We start from the raw sequence: 20,571 nt of genomic DNA, 5'->3' as shown, positions 1-20,571 counted from the left end.
TCGGGGCGTTTTTACTACTTTTACTAGCTGGGCGTTCTGACGAGAAGTATCATCCACTTCTCTTCAGAACGCCCAGCTTCTGGCAGTGCAGACACACAGCGTGTTCTCGAGAGATCATGCTGTGACGTCACTCACTTCCTGCCCCAGGTCCTGCATCGTGTCGGCCACATCGGCACCAGAGGCTACAGTTGATTCTGCAGCAGCATCAGCGTTTGCAGGTAAGTAGCTACATCGACTTACCTGCAAACGCCGATGCTGCTGCAGAATCAACTGTAGCCTCTGGTGCCGATGTGTCCTCGCTCGTCCGACACGATGCAGGACCTGTGAGTGACGACACAGCGTGATCTCTCGAGAACACGCTGTCTGCACTGCCAGAAGCTGGGCATTCTGAAGAGAAGTGGATGATACTTCTCGTCAGAACGCCCAGCTAGTAAAAGTAGTAAAAACGCCCCGATGTCTCAAATAACAAGGACTTATAACTATTTATCAAACAATGTATCATGGTCCTGCTCCATATGGTAAGGATGTCCTATGTTTTATATATGGGGATATTACATTTAAAGCATTTTACATAGTCAAGTCACATTATTATGACCACAAGGCTAATATTCAGTGTAAGCGCCATGTGCAGCACGGACAGCAGCTAGACGGGCCAGGAGTGTCTCTATAAAGTCCTGGCAGGTGGTTTCAGGTATCTGGAGCCATACTGACTGCAGTGCATCACACACTTGCTGGAGGGTGCGTGGGGGAGGATCCATAGAGCGAACAAGACGATCGAGGTTATCTCACAGATGATCAATTGGGTTTCAAGTCTGGCGAATTAAGGGGCCAGTGATGTACTTTGAAGTCTTGGTCGTGCTCTTCCAACCGCTGTCGGACATTTCTAGCTGTGTGACATGTCACATTGTCTTGCTGGAAGATTCCATCTGCCCCAGGGAAGACAAACAGCATGTATGGGTGGAAGGGGTTTTTGTGCAACGCTGGATTTATACCCAAATCGGTTTCGAGTGCCTTCCACATAGATGAGTGGGCCCAGAGAATGCCATGAAAAAAATTCCCCAGACCATAAAGCTGCCGCCACCAGCTTGTGTTTTTCCAGCAATGGTTGCAGGGTGTTTGTTCTCTCATATTTTTCGCCTGACATGCCAACGTCCATCCGTTCGATGAAGCAGAAAATGTGACTTATCGGAGAAGGAAACACTTTGCCAATCATCGGTGGTCTAATTCCGATACTGCTGTGCAAATCAAAGCTTTTTTTTCCGATGCACCTTTGTTATAATAGGAGCAGTGACCATCCGTCAGCTTCGGAGCCCCATACGCAGTAGGGTTCGCTGAACTGTTGTTTTAGACACAGGTCTGGTAGCCCCCTGGTTCATTTTCATGGTGAGCTGTTCCACTGTAGAGTGCCGTTCGGCCCTCGAGCACCTTCGTAGCCGACTTTCACCTCTCATATCAATGGCACATGGTGCTCCACAGTTTCCATGTCGGTTATTCTCAATGGTGCCATTTGTCCACTCACTATACACTTTCACCACAGCAGCACGCAAATAGTTCACAAACTGCGCTGTTACTGCTACCCTTGGTCCGAAAGCCAATAATCATCCCTTTTTGCAACTCTGATAAATCGCCCCTTTTACTCATGGCAACAACGAGTGCTACATGTTCAGACAGTCTATCGCACACTTTATATACCCACCAAGCCAGCCCATGACACATCACTTCCTTCATGGGCACAAGGTGTTTTGAATCTACTTATCTGATTTCCTTGTAGCTTATAGTATTCTCAAAAGTTTTTATTAAGTTAAAAAAAAATCATAGTTATGTCCTGCTTAGGCTTCGTTCACATCTGCGTTGGTACTCCGTTCATGGGATCCATCAGAGATTTCCATCAGGGGAACCCATGAACGTAATCCAAACTGAAATCAACAGAAACCATAGGTTTCTGTTTGCATCACCATTGATTTCAATGGTGACGAATCCAGTGCAAGGGTTCCGTTGTTTTGATGGAATCAATACTGTAGTCGACTGCACTATTCATTCCGTCAAAACCCTTGCACAACGGTGACAAACGGAATCTATTTGCACTGGATTTGAAGGGTTAAAATAATTGGTCTTCCACTGTTCTAAACTGAGGTATAAATGGAGACTATTCTATACACTCTCTGGGCTTATCAGAACTGATCATCCAAGCAACATGCAATGTCTCACAAAACCACAAAAATCTATACCCAAGGATATATAGGTTGCTGTCAGCACAGTAAACATTAAAGTTCATGGTTCGACTAAGGCCATACCAGCCCAAAAAAACTGAAAGATTCTAGCTGTCAGGGAAGGTTAGTTCATGTAGATTTGACTAAAACACAAGACTTGTGTGGAGCATGTCCCCTGGGCAGATGCCAACAAGTTGGAATTGTTTAGTCTTAATACACAACAGTATCTTCACGAAACTCTCAATCCTGAGAGTAGAGGGATGAAGAGTTGGAGTTGTTTTCCAGCGCCAGAAAATGAGCTCCTCACTATAAATGAATTTATCATAAAAAATAAAGAAATACCTAATTCTGAATTTATAATATAAAAAATAAGTTTGAGCTGTATCTATCTTATATAAATTAAAGTAAAATGCGTATAGTTTCCTATGGAGAGTAAATATGTGAAAAATCAATTTGTTGCCAACAGCTAAAGCATCACTTTTACTAGTTATAACACATAGATTGCTTACAAAACTATGTCTTATAATTTCTATTATTTGAACAGAACACATCTAATATCACTTTTGCATGTTTTTGGAATTTTCTAATAATTACACTATCTTATAGATATGAAACAACCGCTGGTATTTTAGTTGAGGTAAAGAAATAAATATATTTTATCAAATGATGTTGCGCATTCTTCAAATCTGAGTTCTTTTTTTTTTAATTAAATGCCCCCCCCCCATTCCACCTTTATCATATCCAGATAGTGTTATATCATGTACACATAGTACAAAAAAAAAAGCTATGTTCTTATATTAATCCACTTCTTAAACTACACAAGTTCTCCCATTGTAAAAACTTCCATACAGGCCACAAAATGCATGCACATTAAAATGAAACTTTTGTAATGCAAATATATTTACACTATACTTAGGTGATTGTCCAACTTTTAAAAAGTGTCATAGTTAATAAGGCTGAAGGAGACCGGTTACTTATATTTTTCACATTTGTTGACTAGAGAAATATGTAATACTATATACATCATCTTTATGTGACTTACATATATCTGGTTGTTTTTGAACCGCTTCTGAATCTCATACAACAGGCTGCTATCCGTGAGTTCGCTGAGACTTGCCAAGTCGTCATTTGGGGCAGCAGGCATTAACTTGATCTGAACAGAGAAAACATAATATATTTGTTGTTCTATTATAAAGCACTTACTGTTACTTAGTTTTTCATGATCCTTTCTAATATTAGAATAAACTAGTTACATGATACATATTAGACATGTGACTGACAACATACAGTACCTTACAGCCTTTCAAATTACACTTAAAGAGGATCTGTTACTAGGTCATATAAGTTCTGCTGGTAATCTCAGCTAAATAGTGCTGTCTCCCAGATTCCAGCGCTGTTTTTTTTCCTGGACCTCCCCCGTTCTAGACATATGGCCCACTGTTGTGTTGTGTTGGCTTCCTCTATGCTAATTTGCTGTAGCTAGCCAATGGGGAAGAGCTGGCGTCCCTGCCTCTGATGCAGAACAATCACAATACAACAGTGGGCCATATATTTGGGATGGGGACGTCCAAGAAAAAAAACAAAAAACAAAAACCAGCGCTGGAATCAGAGAGACAGCGCTATTCTGGTCAGTAAACCAGAACAACTTATATGACCGGTTATCTTTAAATTGGCTCTGTCAGGTCTCCTATGATACCCTATCCGGCTGCATGAACTCATTGATCTATAGTTTTCTATGATTTTATTCAGTATTTTTTTATATATAAAAAAAGTCCTGCTTCCCCATTCACACAGTGATTGACTGCTCTCCCTGTATATAAACTCAGTTAGGAAAAGCTGTCACTCACTGTATTTCAGTATGCTATGACAGATTCTCTGTTACTAAGTGATATGAAAAACACAGGAGCTATATTTCCATTGTTCCCTTATATCATTTCTTAAAAGTGAGGAGGAAAATCTTTTTTTTAGTAGTTGGCAGACATGCAAATTGTCCCTGTGGCCAATTATAAATCCAGAATTGTGCAATATTTAGCCTGGATACAGTCTGGGGCCATACATAGAGGAGAAGGGGCCCAAAACTGAGTTTAAAATAGGGCCACCTCTTGGTGACCATTCTTAGAAGAATCAAGATGTGTACATTTGACTACTTTTTATAGATTTTGGTTCGGCTCTTAACACTATTGTGTGATCTAATCTGTTACACCAATTGCTAAGGGTAGGGTTGGTGCCTTAAATCTGTAATTGAATAGACAAACTTAGGGGGAAGGCTTCCTGGTACCCCCCCCCCTGAAGTTTGGGAGAAAACATTGAGTTAAATATATAATATTGCTAAGGGCCCATTCACACGAGCGTGAATAACGTCCGTGTGCTGTGCATGGAAATTACACACAGCACACGGACCCATTGATTTCAATGGGGCCATTCACACATGCATGAGTTTTCACGCAGAGAGAGTCCGCTGCGTTAAACTGACTTCATGTCCTATATTGGTGTGCGTTTTTACGCACCTACGTGCCCATTGAAGTGTGCTGTGCGTGATTTGCGCATTAATTCGTTTAAAAAAATAAAATAAAATTTGGCTAAGGCTACATTCACATGAACGTGACAGATTTACGCTCGTAAAATATGCGCGTAAATCTGGTCCGTCTGTGTTGACTTATTGCATCTGTGCTTTGCGAGTGGCATGTGTTTTCACGCACTTGCAATGCACATCTTTTTTTTTAATGGAATTGATGCGCAAATCACGCACAGCACACATATGTGCATCCGTGTGCTGTGCGTGATTTTCACGCATCCATAGACTTCAATGGGCGATAGGTGCGTGAAAGACGCATCAATATAGGACATACAGTGAGTATCACGCAACGGACATACGCTGCGTTAAAACTCCTGCATGTGTGAATGGTACCATTGAAATCAATGGGTCAGTGTGCTCTGCGTGCTTTTCACGCCCAGCACACGGACGAGTTTTACACTCGTCTGAATGAGCCCTAAGTGTTAACAGCTAAACTACACTAGACTATAAGGATATTAGATATTGATCCATAATCATCCTATACCACAAGGGATAAAGGATATTAATATTAATAATTTAGTCACACTAGACCAGAGATACTAATATTATCCCAGACTACCCTATTTTAAAATTTGAAATGTAGTACATGTAGAAAGTTTGAAAAGTAAAACATGATTGGGGTGGAGGAGGAAGTACAAACACACTTGGAAACCCCCTAAAAAAATCCTGCGTTTGCCCCTGAATTTGGTAGTGAATTTTTTAATTGGTATGCCACAAGTGGTCAGATCAGCAAGTGATGTATCATATGTAGAGATTTCCAGTTTAGGTGTGTTGCAAGGCTGGTGTCTTTATACAAGGCTCTTTTCCTTATGTACTACGGACTGCCGGGCTAGGTTCGATTGTAATTCAGTTCTGAAATATTATTGATGACACAACGGTGATGGGTGTAATCTCGAATGATGATGAGAGTGCACATCGGACCGAAATCATAAATCTGGCAGAGTGGGGTGATAAAAATAATCTGTTGTTAAATGTCGCTAAGACAAAATAGCTAATGATTGTTTTTCAGAAATGTGGCTAGTATTTATAGATGTCAGCCCAGTTGAGTTTGGTAATAAGTTAACATTTTTACATTTAACAATATCACATGAGTTTTGATGGTCAATACCAGTAATGGCAGTTTTAGGTAAGGTTCATCTGCATTTTTATACGTTCATAAGTATATCTTAAAAGTCAGGTTTGGGTTGGGTTTGATCTGCTATGCAATTTTGATTGGTCTATGATTTAATTTGTGCTGATTTTTGTGGTTATAATGCTGTACAGATTCTTGACGTGTGGTGATAAGAACTCTTAGGACGGCAGGAGATATTGTAGGCTGTCTGTCAGACCTATATAATGCAAGCTTTTTAAGTCAAGCCCGGGATATTATTGCTGATATTTACCATCCAGCATTGAAACTATTCTGTCATTTACCCTCCAATGGAAGATATCATGCTATTAAGTCTTGAACAAATTGGTTTAGGAAGTTTCTTACCAAACAGCAGTATGACTACTAAGTGAGAGTGTTTGTGCCAATTAGCATGTGATATTTTTTGTGAGTATATTGTATTTTGAATAAATGGTTAATATGTAGTGAATGTGGATATTGTGTAATGCTCCATGTGTATTTTAAATTTCCATTGTGATTTGAAAATTTTATTATATTATCTTATTTATTATCTTATCATGTCATGTTCAGCTCCTCCCCTAGCCACCCATCCCCTTGTATGATAACTTGGTATTTTGTGTGGGCAGAGAGAGCCCTCTAATGGTTCACTGCCCATGAAACGGAAGGATGGGTCCAATTTGAGCTGGGCTCGTTCCTCTATGGCCAAATTGTAGCCATATGGGCTGCATCTATTAGAGAGCATGGCTTTTAGGGTCTAAGACTTGTGAAATAACATACATCAGTAGATCCGTCTCTAAGTAAGAGGGGGGGGGGGGGCGACTGATAGAAAACAAACATAACATGCCATAAACTTAAATATTTTTGTATAGTCTCTTCTTCCTCCTTCTATGCTTTTATTGTGTAAACCTTATTACCTGTTCCAGTTTCGTAGAGCTATTTACTGTGTTTCTTTCCGAGGCATTGTCTTGTGAGTAATGCTTGCTTAGCATCTTTCCTGAATCTTTGAACATTGTGTCTTTCTCCAGCAAACTGTCTTGCTTAGAAATTGGTAGAGCCGATGGACGCCTATATATAAAAAAACAACATAAGATTACAAAAAAGAAAACTGAAATAAGCTCAGTCTCTCTAGAGCAGAAGCAATTAACATTGAAAATTTTATCATTAAAAAAAGATATTGCCGGCAGTGATTTTAAAGATTCCTTTCAGAAGCAGCCATGCAAAAATGCAAGCATAGGCAGAAAAGTCATGAGATTCAATTTTTCAAAGTAAAGTTTATCAATAAGTAATCTAAAAGTTTTGCACCAAAAACTAACAGCAAACAAGAACTCATTACATGGGTAATACATCTGACACTCAAAACACAATAAAAAATCTAACATGTTTGTTTTTATATTATTATTTTATGTTTTATATTATGTTAATGTAAGTATGTTAATAAACAGCAGATTGATAAATCTAAAAGAGCTCAAGTTCTTGAGTTTATTGTTAATGGAGTTGTCAAAAGAGTCTGCTTGTCCATGAGCTGTTTTTGGTATTAGGCCGGGGTTCCCACGTAGCGTAAATGCTGCAGAATTTTGTGCAGAAATTCCGCAGCATTTACAGTAGCATCAAAGTGGATGAGATTTAGAAAATCTCATGCCCACGCTGCGGAAAAAAACCACAGCGAAAACATCAATAAATTTACCTGCAGTGCAGAATTTAATTCCGCAGCATGTAAATTTATGCTGCGTTTTGTTGATTTTCTGTTACAGGTTTTCCCCATTGAATTGAATGGGATGGGGATGCAAAACCCACAACAGAAAGCCAAGTGTTGTGACTTTTGCAGCGTAATCGCAGTGATTAAGCCACATAAATCGCAACTTCAGAAAAAAAATTAATCATACTTACCCAGAATTCTCTCCTTCTTCCTGCAGTCTGACCTCCTGGGATGGCGTTGCATCCCATGTGACCGCTACAGTCAATCAAAGTCTACAGCGTCACATGGCCTGCAATGTCATCGTCGGACGCCGGAGCCGACGTCAAAGGAGGGAGGGGGTAAGTATGAGCGCTTTTTTATGCAGCAGAAATCCCGTCTGAAAAACCACATTGTGGTGCGCTTTTTATTGGACGAAAGGTGCTGCGGGTTCCAGGTCGTGATTTTTATGCAGCATATCCGACCCATGGGAACCCAGCCTTACAACTCAGCCGCATAAATGTGAAAACATTTTAAGTTGTAAAAAGAAGGTGGGGGGGGTAACGCCCCACCAGCAGGAACTTTTACTTTTTTGTTATCTGTATTTTTATTAGATATTTCAAAACTGCACAATCGAAGAGAGAGTGAAAAATAACAAACAGTCAAAAATATTACATTCTCATGTAAGACATCGAAATAAATGTACAGAGTACAACAAAGAAGTATGTATTAATTGAATAGTAGCAGGGCCCTGGGCCACTCACATATTTGTCAGAAAAGCAACATAACCAAAAAAGAAAGAGACAGCCCTGACACAGCTCCATCGACAGAAAAAGAACAAAGTTATGGCTCTAAGAATATGGCGACACTAAAATATGTTGTTTTTTTGGGAAAAAATAGTTTTTATTGTGTAAAAGTTGTAAACATTAAAAAAACCTATATAAATGTGGTATCCCCATAATCGTATGGGCATGGAGAAGTTAACATGCCGTTTATAACGCATGTCGAACACCGTAAAATAAAAATAAAAAACAGTGCCAGAATTGCTGTTTTTTGGTCTCCTCGTCTCCCAAAACATGGAATAAATAGTGATAAAAAAAATCTAATTTATTCCAAATGTATACCTAGTGCTGCACATGGGGCTAGTGAGAAGCCAAAGATTAGACAATACTGGAATGCAGATTTTTTGAACAATACCCGGATTTACCATATAGCCATGTCCCATTGTACAAAAAGCTGGCCGTGTACATCATGCAGATCGCATTGTGTAAAGGTACTTTTACACCAGCTCATTTTGGCTGGTGCAACGAGCGCCGATCAACGAGACAGCTCGTTTGCTCCTTTCACAAGAAGCTAGTATGGGGACGAGCGCTCGTTACTCTGATCGCTCGTCCCCATACATTTGTATCATGTTGGCAGCATGTCTCCCGGTTTACAGATGTGCTATGGGTAACGATAATATTTGTAAAAATATTTTAAATGATACGGTTAGTAGAAGAACGAGCAGTCTTTGAATGCTTGTTTGCCCAATAATTAGCCAATGTAAAAAGGCTTTAACGCTTACATCAGCAGCAGTTTGATGAGGTGGTTATGTAGGCGCTAATATTTGGGAACCCAAGCACATCTGCCCCAAAACGTCATCAACTCCACTGGAAGCGAGGCCGTCCGCATTGTACCAGGGCAACAATTTCCTTATATAGACAGGGGTGTGTCTTTCCAAATCACGTCCAATCAAATGAATTTAGGTGGACTCCAATCAAGGTGTAGAAACATTTGAAAGATGATCTAGAGAAATGGGAGGCCCCTAGAGCAAAATTTCTAGTTTCAAAGCAAAGGGCCTAAATACGTGAAAGGGTCCATGCAAAATTTGAGTTTATCCTGTTTAATAAATTAGCAAAAATTTATAAAATTATGGGATATTGAGTTCAGAAAGATAGGGAAAAACGTGAATTTTTAGTATTTTAGCACACAGCCTCAACATAACAAAATGTGAAAAAAGTGAAAGGGTCTGAAGACTTTACAAATGCACTGTAAATGTAAAATGGCACTTCTTCCTTTCTGAGCCGTACCATGTGTCCAAACAGCAGTTTGTGACCACATATGGGGTATTGCCCTACTCATGAGAAATTGCGTATGAAATTGTGGGGTGCTTTTTCTTCTATAGTCCCTGTGGAAATTTTAGCTAAAACTATATATTATTGTAAAAAAACTACAAAATTGTTAAGGATCTGCCAGGCACAGCTTCTGTATCTACGCCCATAGGTAATCAGTCTGCACCTGCTTCTATGTCTGTAAAACTGACTCCATCTTCCACCACTCAGGATGGCAGGCTTCGGAGTGGGAGAGCCTATCACAGCCTGGCCAGACGGAGCTAGCTCCCGCCCTCTGTCTATTTATACCTGCCTTTCCTGTTCCTCCTTGCTTGTGATTCTTCTCGTTTGGTTTCCTGGCGCCGCTTCAGCTTCTTGAACTATTTGACCCTGCTTCATATTGACCCTGGCTTACTGACTACTCTCCTGCTCTGCGTTTGGTACCTCATACACTCCTGGTTTGACTCGGCTCTTTCACCACTCTTGTTGCTCACGGTGTTGCCGTGGGCAACTGCACCTTTTCCCTTGCTTCTGTGTACCCTTGTCTGTTTGTCTGTCTTGCAGTTATTGAGCGTAGGGACCGTCGCCCAGTTGTACTCCGTCGCCTAGGGTGGGTCGTTGCAAGTAGGCAGGGACTGAGTGACGGGTAGATTAGGGCTCATTTGTCTGTTTCCTTACCCCCATCATTACAAAAATAAGAAAAAAGTGTTTTCCATTTTTATGGCCCAATTCTGACAAATATGCTGAAACACCTGTCTCGTCAAAATGCTCACTACATCCGTAGAAAAATTTATTGTGGGGTGTGGTTTCCTAAATGGTGTAATTTTCTGGGGGTTTTCACTGAACTGGTAACAAAAGTTGAGAAAGGCTCGTATTTAGCTGAAACGTTGCGTGAGGAATAAACAGGATCACTATTTTTTCACTGAATTGGTGCTGCCTCACTTTCTACTTTTGTCTATACTGTATGGTCATTGGACTGTGACCCCAGAGGCATGCACCCACCTTATCTACTCATCTGGTGATGCTGATCTTTGTTTTATCTGCACTGGTAACTAAGATGCTTTGCAAATGCGACATGGTTTCAGAAAATCATTCCAGCAAAATGTGTGCTCTAAGACCCCATGCACATGAACGTGCTTTTGCGGCCGCAATTCCCCGAAAATCCATGGGAGAATTGCGGCCCCATTCATTTCTATGGGCCCATGCACACGACAGTGGTTTCAACGGGTCCGTGCATGGCTCAGGGGCCTGGACCGCAGAAAGAACGGACATGTCTAATTACAGCCGAGTTCTGCGGTCCAGGCTCATAGAAAATAAAGGACACCGCGATTTGCGGGCGGCTCGCGGGAGACAATCCGCGGCCGGCCGACCCTAAAATCACGTCCGTGCACATGGCTAAGGTCGTGTGCATGAGGCCTAAGATCTAAATGGAGCTCCTTCCCTTCTAAACCCTGCCTTGTACCCAAACTGCAGCTCATGACCACATATGAAGTATTTCTGTGCTAAGCAGAAAGTGCCTATCAATTTTTTGTGGTACTTTTCTCCTGATTTTCTTATGGAAATAAAAAATGTTTAACTAAAATGACATATTATTGGGAAATAGTTTTTTTATTTTCATGACCTAATTCTAAGAAACACATGTGTGGTCAAAATTTTCACTACAACCCCAGATTGGGGGGTGTAGTTTCGTAAACATTTTCCATGGGTCTTTCTTATGTTTTAGCACTTCAAGGCCTCTTCAAACATGAAAATGTGCCTGGAAAACAGCCAAATACAAAGGAGGCCTAGAAATCTACAAGGTGCTCTTTCATTTCTGAGACCTGTGTTTGAATCAAGTAGCACACTAGGGCCTCATATTTCTAAAAACTGCAGAATATGGGTAATAAATTGTCACGTTGGGTTCATGGACCCACTGGGCCATACCGCCTTGACGGTATGGCAGCTGGCGCAGGTCAAAGGTCTATAGTTCGTATAGGGTACCTGTGGCAGCTCAGACAGTAGCAAGGCAGGCTCGACTGGGACTAGGCAGCAGGTAGATCTCAGGCATGGTATGCAGAACAGCGCAACTATAGCTCGGCACGGCACTTGACCAGGGTAGCATAGGATACAGGATACAGTATACAAGTACGGGCAACACTGGGAACTGAAAGACACTAAGGGTATGTGCTCACGAGAAGTGCCTTTTACGTCTGAAATGACAGACTGTTTTCAGGAGAAAACAGCTGCCTCGTTTCAGACGTAAAAGCTCCTCCTCGTATTATGCGAGGCGTCTGTGACGCTCGTAAATCTTGAGCTGCTCTTCATTGACTTCAATGAAGAACGGCTCAAATTACGTTGCAAAGAAGGGCCCTACACTTCTTTGCCGAGGCAGTCCATTTACGCGTCGTCGTTTGACAGCTGTCAAACGACAACGCGTAAATTACAGGTCGTCTGCACAGTACGTCGGCAAACCCATTCACATGAATGGGCAGATGTTTGCCGACGTATTGTAGCCCTATTTTCAGACGTAAAACGAGGCATAATACCCCTCGTTTGCGTCTGAAAATAGGTCATGTGAACCCAGCCTAAGAGACCATTTGCACAGACAAACTTTGGGTACGACAACAACGCTCAGGCATGGGAGGAAGGGTATGGGCCCTTCTTATAGTCCAGGGTACTCATGGGCTAATTATACATTCAAGTCCGGTGCCCCTTTAAGAGCGGGCACGAGCGTGCGCGCGCACCTTATGGGACCCGGCCCAGGTGAGCGGAAGTGAGCCTGGCATCTCTTGAGGAGGAGACTGGGGCTTGCTCTCGCAGACCCATGGCTTTGACCGTCAGGAGGTGAGTGAACCTGACGGCTCGCGGCCATGGACATGACATAAATAATGAGCTGTGCTGTTCTCTGTTAACTGAAATAAATGGATTAAAATGTATATAAAAATTTATAAATGTTAACTCCACTCTGCTTTAATCCCTTTTATATATCTAAACGGTTAACAAACGTCCTAAATGCTAGTTTAAAGACGTTGTGGGGTGCAGTTTTTAAAATGGGGTACTTTTTGAGGGGCTTGTAATACATAGATCCCTTAAAGCCACTTCAAAACTTTAGTGGTGCCTTAAAAAAATATGATTTAAAATTTTTTGGGAAAATGTGAAAACTGCTAGTAAAATTCTAAGCTTTATAACGTCCTAACATTTTATTTAATGAAATCAATGGTGCCTATATAAAGAATATATATGGTGAACCTTATTTATTTACTAATTTGTGTTGTATCATTATCCATATTAGAAGAAGAGGATTTAAAATTTAGGAAAATTATAATTTCAACTAAAATTTACTACGAACATAAAGTACATGCGTCATGAAAAAATTCAGAATCACTTGGAAAAGTAAAAGCATTAAAAAGTTATTAGCACATAAAGTGACGCGTCAAATTTGAAATATTGGGCTCCTTTATTAAGGACTATACTGACTGCGGTGACAAGGGGTTAAGGGAGCACCTGACTTAGTGTATTAGTCGAAATCTGTATTTTTTTAAACCGAGTATAAGCTTTACAAATTATATTCAGACATATTATTCTACTTTCTAAATGATGTATCTGTTAAGGGAAATCGGAATATTGACGAATGGCAGGGAAACCCAGATTGTTTTTCTTTTATTACTTATTAATCTATATTTATGCCATAAAAATAAAAACAGTTGTAGCTAGATGAACAGAATAAAATTACTAAATATCACTAATTTTCTCTATCCTTCCTCTGAACATAAGCTACTCAGAATTTTTTGGGTACAATTAATGTAATTTTTAATGTGAAAATTTAATGGTCCAAAAATGTCTGGTCATTGCTTAGCAACAGAAGTTTCAGTGATAATACAGTCCTGGCCTAAAGTTTACAGACTGACACAAATTTTGGTTTTCACGAAGTTTGCTGCTTCAGTCTTTCTAGATCTTTTAGTCAGACGTTTCTATGGCAAACTGAAGTACAGTTATAAGCATTTCATAAGTTTTTCAACTTTTATTGACAAATACATCAAGATAATGCAAAGACTCAATATTTACAGTGTTGACCCTCCTTTTTCAAGACTTCTGCAATTCGTCCCTGGCATGCTGGATATCAGCTTCTGGGCCAAATCCTGACTAATGGCAAACAATTATTGCCTAATCAGTGCTTGGACTTTATAATAATTTCTGTGTTTTTGTTTGTCCAACCCCTCACCATAGGAGTGACCATAGGTTCTCAATGGGAGTGGGATCTGTGGAGATCTTTCCTGGCCATGGACCCAAAATTTCAATGTGTTGTTCACTGAGCCTTTTATCACTTTTGCCTTGTGACATGGTGCTCCATCATGCTGGAAAAAGCATTGTTCATCACCAAATTGCTTCTGGATTGTTGGGAGAAGTTGCTCTTGGAGGATGTTTAGATACCATTCTTTATTCATGGAAGTGTTCTTAGGCAAAATTGTGTCTCTACTCCCTTGGATGAAAAGCAACCCCACACATGAATGGTCTCAGGATGCTTTACTGTTGGCATGACACAGGACTCATGGTAGCGCTCACCTTTTCTTCTGCGAACAATCCTTCTTCCAGATGTACGAAACAGTCCTCTGCAGTCCAATCCCTGTACTTCCTGCAGAATATCAGTCTGTCCTTGATGTTTTTCTTGGAGAGAAGTGGCTTCTATGTTACCCTTGTTGACACCAGGCCAGCCTCAAAAAGCCTTTGCCTCATCTGCCTGCTGTCATTCCTGAGCAACCTCTGCACTGGTGTTAAACCGATACCGTAGCTGAATCCTCTTTAGGAGACGGTCCTGGCACTTGCTGGACTTTCTTGGGCACTTTATAGCCTTCTTCACAGCAATTGAATCTCACTCCTTGAAGTTCTTGATAATCCGATGCAATGTTCTTGCCTGTAAAGCTGTTTTGGTGCAAAGCAATGATGACTGCACGAGTTTCCTTGGGAGAAGATCACTGAAATGATGTTAGCAGGTCATTTTGGGGCAGTGGAAATGAAGTTTTTGTGAGTAACCCCTACCCACACGAGTAAGTAACTATACGTTGTCGGGGGAGGTTACTACCCGCACGAGGACGTATAGTTACTGAGTTGTTTCCGGTGCACACTCTCGTCGACCGTGTGCACCGGGAACTGGGAGGTCAGCTGTCGCCGACAGCTGACACTCCACTCTTGCCAGCCAGTGGTCCTTTGCCGCTGATTTATGCGAATTAACCCCTTAAATTCGGCGATCAATTGCAATCGCCAAATTTTAGGGGTTGATAGCATACCGGCAGACCCCGGTCCGAAATCACGGGGTTTGACGATAGTTAGCATGGCAAACGGAAGCCAAATAATGGCTTCCGTGTCTGCCATGGACGGAAGCCCATCAGGACCAACCTTCGGCTTGTCCAGATAGGCTTCCTGTCAGAGTGACAGGAAGTCACTGTGTCGTTCCCGATGCACACTGTCGGTGACAAGGTGCGCATCGGGAACTGGGAGATAAGCTGTCCCCGACAGCTGACACTCCAGTGTTGCCGATCAGCGGCTCATCGCCGCTGATTTCGGCAATTAACCCGTTAAATGTGGTGCTCGATTGCTATCGCCACATTTAGGGGGTTTGTAGCACATCAGCAGCCCCCATGCAATTGTGGGGGTTGCTGATGCTTGTGATGGCATCCGGAGGCCCGGCAACGGCCTCTGGGTCTGCAATGTATGGAAGCCTATGAGGACCAGCCTCTGGCTGGCCCTCGTAGACTTACTGTCAGAGTGTAATGTCGGGGTAGGGAGACAGACAGGTGAGCCCTAATCTACCCGTCACTCAGTCCCTGCCTACTTGCACGGCCCGTCCTAGGCGACGGCGTACAACTGGGCGACGGTCCCTACGCTCAATATGTGCACGACAGACAAACAGACAGGTGTACACAGGAGCTAAGGGAAATGGGGCAGTTGCCCACGGCAACACCGTGAGCAACAAGAGTAGTGAACGAGCCGAGTCAAACCAGGAGTGTACGTGGTGCCAAACGCAGAGCAGGAGAGTAGTCGGTAAAGCCAGGGTAAATATGAAGCAGAGGTCAATAGGAAAAGCAGGAACAGCAGAGCCAGGAAGCAAGAGAATCACAGGCAAAGGACAAGCAGCAAATTAAGGTATAAGTAGACCAAGGGCAGAGCTAGGAATGTCTGGCCAGGCTGTGATAGGTTCTCCCACTCCTCAGCCTACCAGCCTGAGTGGTAGCAGAACGAGTCACTCTAGCAGACCTAGGAACAGGTGCAGGCTGATTAACCACGGGCATTGACACAGAAGCTGTGTCTGGCAAATCCTTTACACAGAGTGACTGTGACGTCACACTGACAGTTGGAATACGTTACACTACCTAGATAGTGTAACCTATTCTAGCAGCGATCAGAGCTTAAGGTAAAAAAATAAAGTGTAAAAAGTAAAAAAAAAGTTAATAAACAGAAAAATAAAGTGTAAAAAGTAAAAAAAAAGTCAATAAAAATGTTTTCTAAAAGTGTACAAATAAAAGTTTTTGTTTTCCTATAATAAGTCATTTACTATAGGAAAAAAATTAAACCGTTAAAAAAAGTACACATATTTGGTATCACCGTGTTCATAACAACCCAAACGATGAAACTATAATGTTATTTTTTCTGCACGGTGAATGCCGCAAACAAAATAAATGGAAAACTATGTCAGCATCGCTATTTATTGGTCACCACCCCTCCCAAGATATAGATTAAAAAGTGATCAAAAAGTCGCATTTACCCCAAAATTTTACCAATAAAAACTACAACCCGTCCCGCAAAAAACAAGACCTCCCACAGCTTTTTTGACTAAAAAATAAAAAAGTTACGGCTCAGAATACGGTGTCTCAGAAAATAAATTATTTTATAGAAACGTAATTTTATTGTGCAAACGCTGCAAAATTTTAAAAAAACTATACACATATGGTATCGCCGTAATCGTACCGACCCGCAGAATAAAGTAAAACGTAATTTATTGTGCACGGTGAAAGCTGTAAGAAATAAAGGATTTAAAGCGCCAAAATCGCTGTTTTTTGGTCACCTTAGCTCTAAAAAAGATCCTGTGGGGTCAAAATTCTAACTATACCCCTAGAAAAATGCCTTGAGGAGTGTAGTTTCCAAAATTGGGTCACTTTTGGAGGGTTTCGACTGTTTAGGTACCACAAGACCTCTTCATACCTGACATGGTGCCTAAAATATATTCCTAAAAAAAGAGGCCCCAAAATCCACTAGGTGCTCCTTTGCTTCTTAGGCCTGTATTTCAGTCCATTAGGACACTAGGGCCACGTGTTGGATATTTCTAAAAACTGTAGAATCTGGGCAATAAATATTGAGTTGCATTTCTCTGGTAAAACCCTCTGTGTTACAGATTTTTTTTTATTACAAATGAATTTCGGCAAAAAAAATTAAATTTGTAAATTTCACCTCTACTTGGCCTTAATTCCTGTGAAACGCCTACATGGTTAAAATACTTTCTGATTGTGGTTTTGAATACTTTGATGGGTGCAGTTTTCAAAATGGGGTGATTTATGGGAACTTTCTAATATAGAAGGCCCACAAAGCCACTTCAGAACTGAACTGGTCCCTGAAAAATTGGCCTATTGAAATTTTCTTGAAAATATGAGAAATTGCTGCTAAAGTTCTAAGCCTTGTAATGTCCTAGAAAAATAAAAGGACGTGAAAAAAAATGATGCAAACAATGTAGACATATGGGGGATGTTAACTAGTAACTATTTTGTGTGGTATTACTATCTGTTTTACAAGCAAATACATTTAAATTTTGAAAAATGCAAACTTTTGCACATTTTTGCTAAAATTGTACGTTTTTCACAAATAAATATTTAATTTATCGACCAAATTTTTTTCACTAACATAAAGTACAACATGTCACGAGAAAACAGACTCAGAATCGCATGGATAGGTAAAAGCATTCCGGAGTTATTACCACATAAAGTGACACATGTCAGATTTGAAAAAATGGGGCTGGTCCTGAAGGCTAAAATGAGCTCGGTCCTGAAAGGGTTAACTCAAATTGCCACTATAAAAACTTAAGCAACAAACCTTGTGTAACCCAAAATTTGTTTCAGTCTCAAAAATGTGGGCGCTTTTAACACCCACAAAAGCATTTCCCACAAAAATAGGATTAAGTAAAATATAGTGATTAATTAATTGTGCTAGTAGGAGTCTGTTGGCGGAAAGGAACTATGTGTGGGCAACTAGGGAATGGGAACAGATAAGATGAAAAATCATGATTAGTCAAATGCATTAGTAGGAGGGAGGAGTTATGGTGATGAACAGAAAATCATAAAATATGTGGAACAGGGAGATTACTTGTTCATTTTATTAGTAAAGCGGTGTGGGGAGAATGAGAATATCGGGCCCGGTAGGCAAATAGGGAATGGGGATTGACAAAGGATTTGTGGTTATTAATTGTATTAGAAAAATTGAGCGGGGGAAAGGGTTATGGGCTGTATAGTAAACCTGAGAACACATGAGATACAGGTTGATGGTTAGCAGGGCCGTAGCTAGGGGGCATATTCCCCCGGGCGCAACTAGGAGGGAAGGAAGGGAAGGCGCCGCAGCACCTCTACTGACCAGGTGCCGCTGGTACAGCTGCCGCCAGTGGCGGATCTACTGCTATAGTAGCGAAAGCTGCTGCTATGTGGCCCAAGACATCGCCTGCACCTGCTCCTTAGGACGTAGATACAATTGAATACTATGGCAGGGCAAGGAGCTAGCTCCCTGCTCTGCCATTCACTGAGGCACTGGGACAGAATCTCTGCACAGGCCAGCGCGATGACGTCAATGGATCACACCAGCCTTCGCAAGGATCCCGTCTCATAGGCTGCTGAGGAGGCTGTGGAGCTGCTCCATTCGTCGCAGGAACAGGGCTAGGTATGTACAAGTTTTTTTATTTGTTTGGAGGCTGTGTCGCTATCTACAAGGGGGGGCTGTGTGTCGCTATCTACATTGGGAGTGTGTAGCACTATCTACAGGAGGAGGCTGTTCATTATGTCACCATATAGTCTCATTAGCCTCAATTATGCAAGCTGTTTTAGTCAGGCACACTGACCTCTTTAATTTATGGTTATGTTAAAACTACATTACATAACTATAATGCTTGTAAAATGTACAAATGTTTTTATGCTCGATTTACATTTTTTTAAAAATGTAACCGCTTCCCGACCGCCCACTGTATATTCACGTCGGCGCTTGCTGAGCTCTGTGCAGCGCCAACGTGAATTCACGGTGGGTGTTAAAAGCGCGATCCGGGTGTCTCAGAGTAGTGCTGACACCCAGATAGCTCTGTTATCACCTGCCTCTGGTCCCGGAGATATGATCGGGACCTGATTAGTTCAAGCCCCGGTCATGTGATCGCAGGGAAAGTGTGTTGTAGCAACAAACTGGAAAATTTGTTGCTATAACAAACTGGAAAGTTTGTTGCTATAACAAACTGGAAAGTTTGTTGCTACAACAAACTTTCCTGGGGACCGATTGCGGGTGCTGCAGTCGGTTATAAGGCAGAACCGGGGGCCATATAACAGCCCCCGGGTCTGCCATGCACGACAGCCTATGAGAACCAGCCGGATGCCGGTCCTCATAAGCTTCCTGTCAGTATGACTCTCAGCGTCACACTGACAGTTTATAATACGTTACACTACCTAGGTAGTGTAATGTATTATAGCAGCGATCAGTGCTGCCAGTCTTCAAGTAAAACAAGTAAAAAGTAAAAAATAAAGTAATAAAAATGTTTTATAAAAGTGTAAAAACAAGTTATAAAAGTTACAAAAACAAAAAATGCTTTTTTTCCTATAATAAGTCTTTTATTATAGGAAAAAAATGAAAATGTTAAAAAAAGTACACATATTTGGTATCACCGTGTTCGTAACGACCCAAACTATAAAACTATAATATTATTTTTCCCGCACGGTGAACAGCGCAGAAAAAAATAATTAAAAAACAATGTAAGAATCACTATTTTTTGGTCATCAACCCACCCAAAATATAGAATAAAAAGTGATCAAAAAGTCGCATGTACCCCAAAATAGTACCATTAAAAACTACAACCCGTCCCGCAAAAAACAAGCCTTTACACCGCTTTTTTGACTGAAAAATAAAAAAATTATGGCTCTCAGAATATGGTGACACAAAAAATATTTTTTTTTATCGAAAAGTGATTTTATTGCGCAATCGCCACAAAACATAAAAAACCTATATACATATGGTATCGCCGTAATTGTACCAACCCGCAGAATAAGGTAAAATGTCATTTATAGTGCACGGTGAACACTGTAAAAAAAAAAATACAAAAAACATGGTCAGAATTGATGTTTCTATGTCACTTTGCTTGCCAAAAAAATCTAATAAAAAGTGATAAAAAAAATGGTACCAATGAAAAGTACAGATTGTCCCGCAACAAATAAGCCCTCACACAGCTCCATTGGAGAAAAAATAAAAAAGTTCTGGCTCTCAGAATATGGCGATGCAAAATGTGCAGAGTGTTCCAAAAGCAGATGAGATCGGGCGACCATTTATCAGTGTGACACCTGCCACATATCTGCGAATTATTATTTATTTACCCCATTATTATACCCTCTTATTATGCCCTGATGTACTCTGCCCAGTTTACACATACCCCCACGCAAAATCTGCGCTCCAAAAGCCAAATGGCGTTCCCTCCCTTCTGAACCCCACAGCGTGCCCAAGCACTAGCTTACGTCCACATATATGATATTTTATATCCGGGAGAACCCGCTCAACATTGTATGAGGTATTTGTCTTCAATGGCACAAACTGGGCACAATATATTGTGCATTAAAATGGCATATCAGTGGAAAATGTAAATTTTCAATTTGCAGCATCCGCTGCGCATTAACGCCTTCGCGCACCATGACTTAATAGCATGTCGTGGTGCGAGG

The 20,571-nt window shown here is 41.1% G+C and overlaps 1 protein-coding gene across 4 annotated transcripts in view; it reads right to left on the bottom strand.

Annotated features, from left to right (window-relative positions):
* The window catches only part of MYO16 (myosin XVI), a 397,050-nt gene that overhangs the window by 198,733 nt on the left and 177,746 nt on the right, over window positions 1–20,571 (bottom strand). For all 4 annotated transcript variants that reach the window (XM_075852491.1, XM_075852492.1, XM_075852489.1 and 1 more), the window contains exons 10-11: window positions 6,808–6,958; window positions 3,253–3,363 (exon numbers count right to left, since the gene is read on the bottom strand). In XM_075852491.1, coding sequence (XP_075708606.1) covers window positions 3,253–3,363; window positions 6,808–6,958 — 262 coding nt within the window. The remainder of the gene's footprint in view (window positions 1–3,252; window positions 3,364–6,807; window positions 6,959–20,571) is intronic.

The sequence above is a fragment of the Rhinoderma darwinii genome, chromosome 2, assembly GCF_050947455.1.
Source record: "Rhinoderma darwinii isolate aRhiDar2 chromosome 2, aRhiDar2.hap1, whole genome shotgun sequence".
NCBI classification, from domain to species: Eukaryota; Metazoa; Chordata; class Amphibia; order Anura; family Rhinodermatidae; genus Rhinoderma; species Rhinoderma darwinii.
This window is presented reverse-complemented; position numbering and strand designations above follow the sequence as displayed.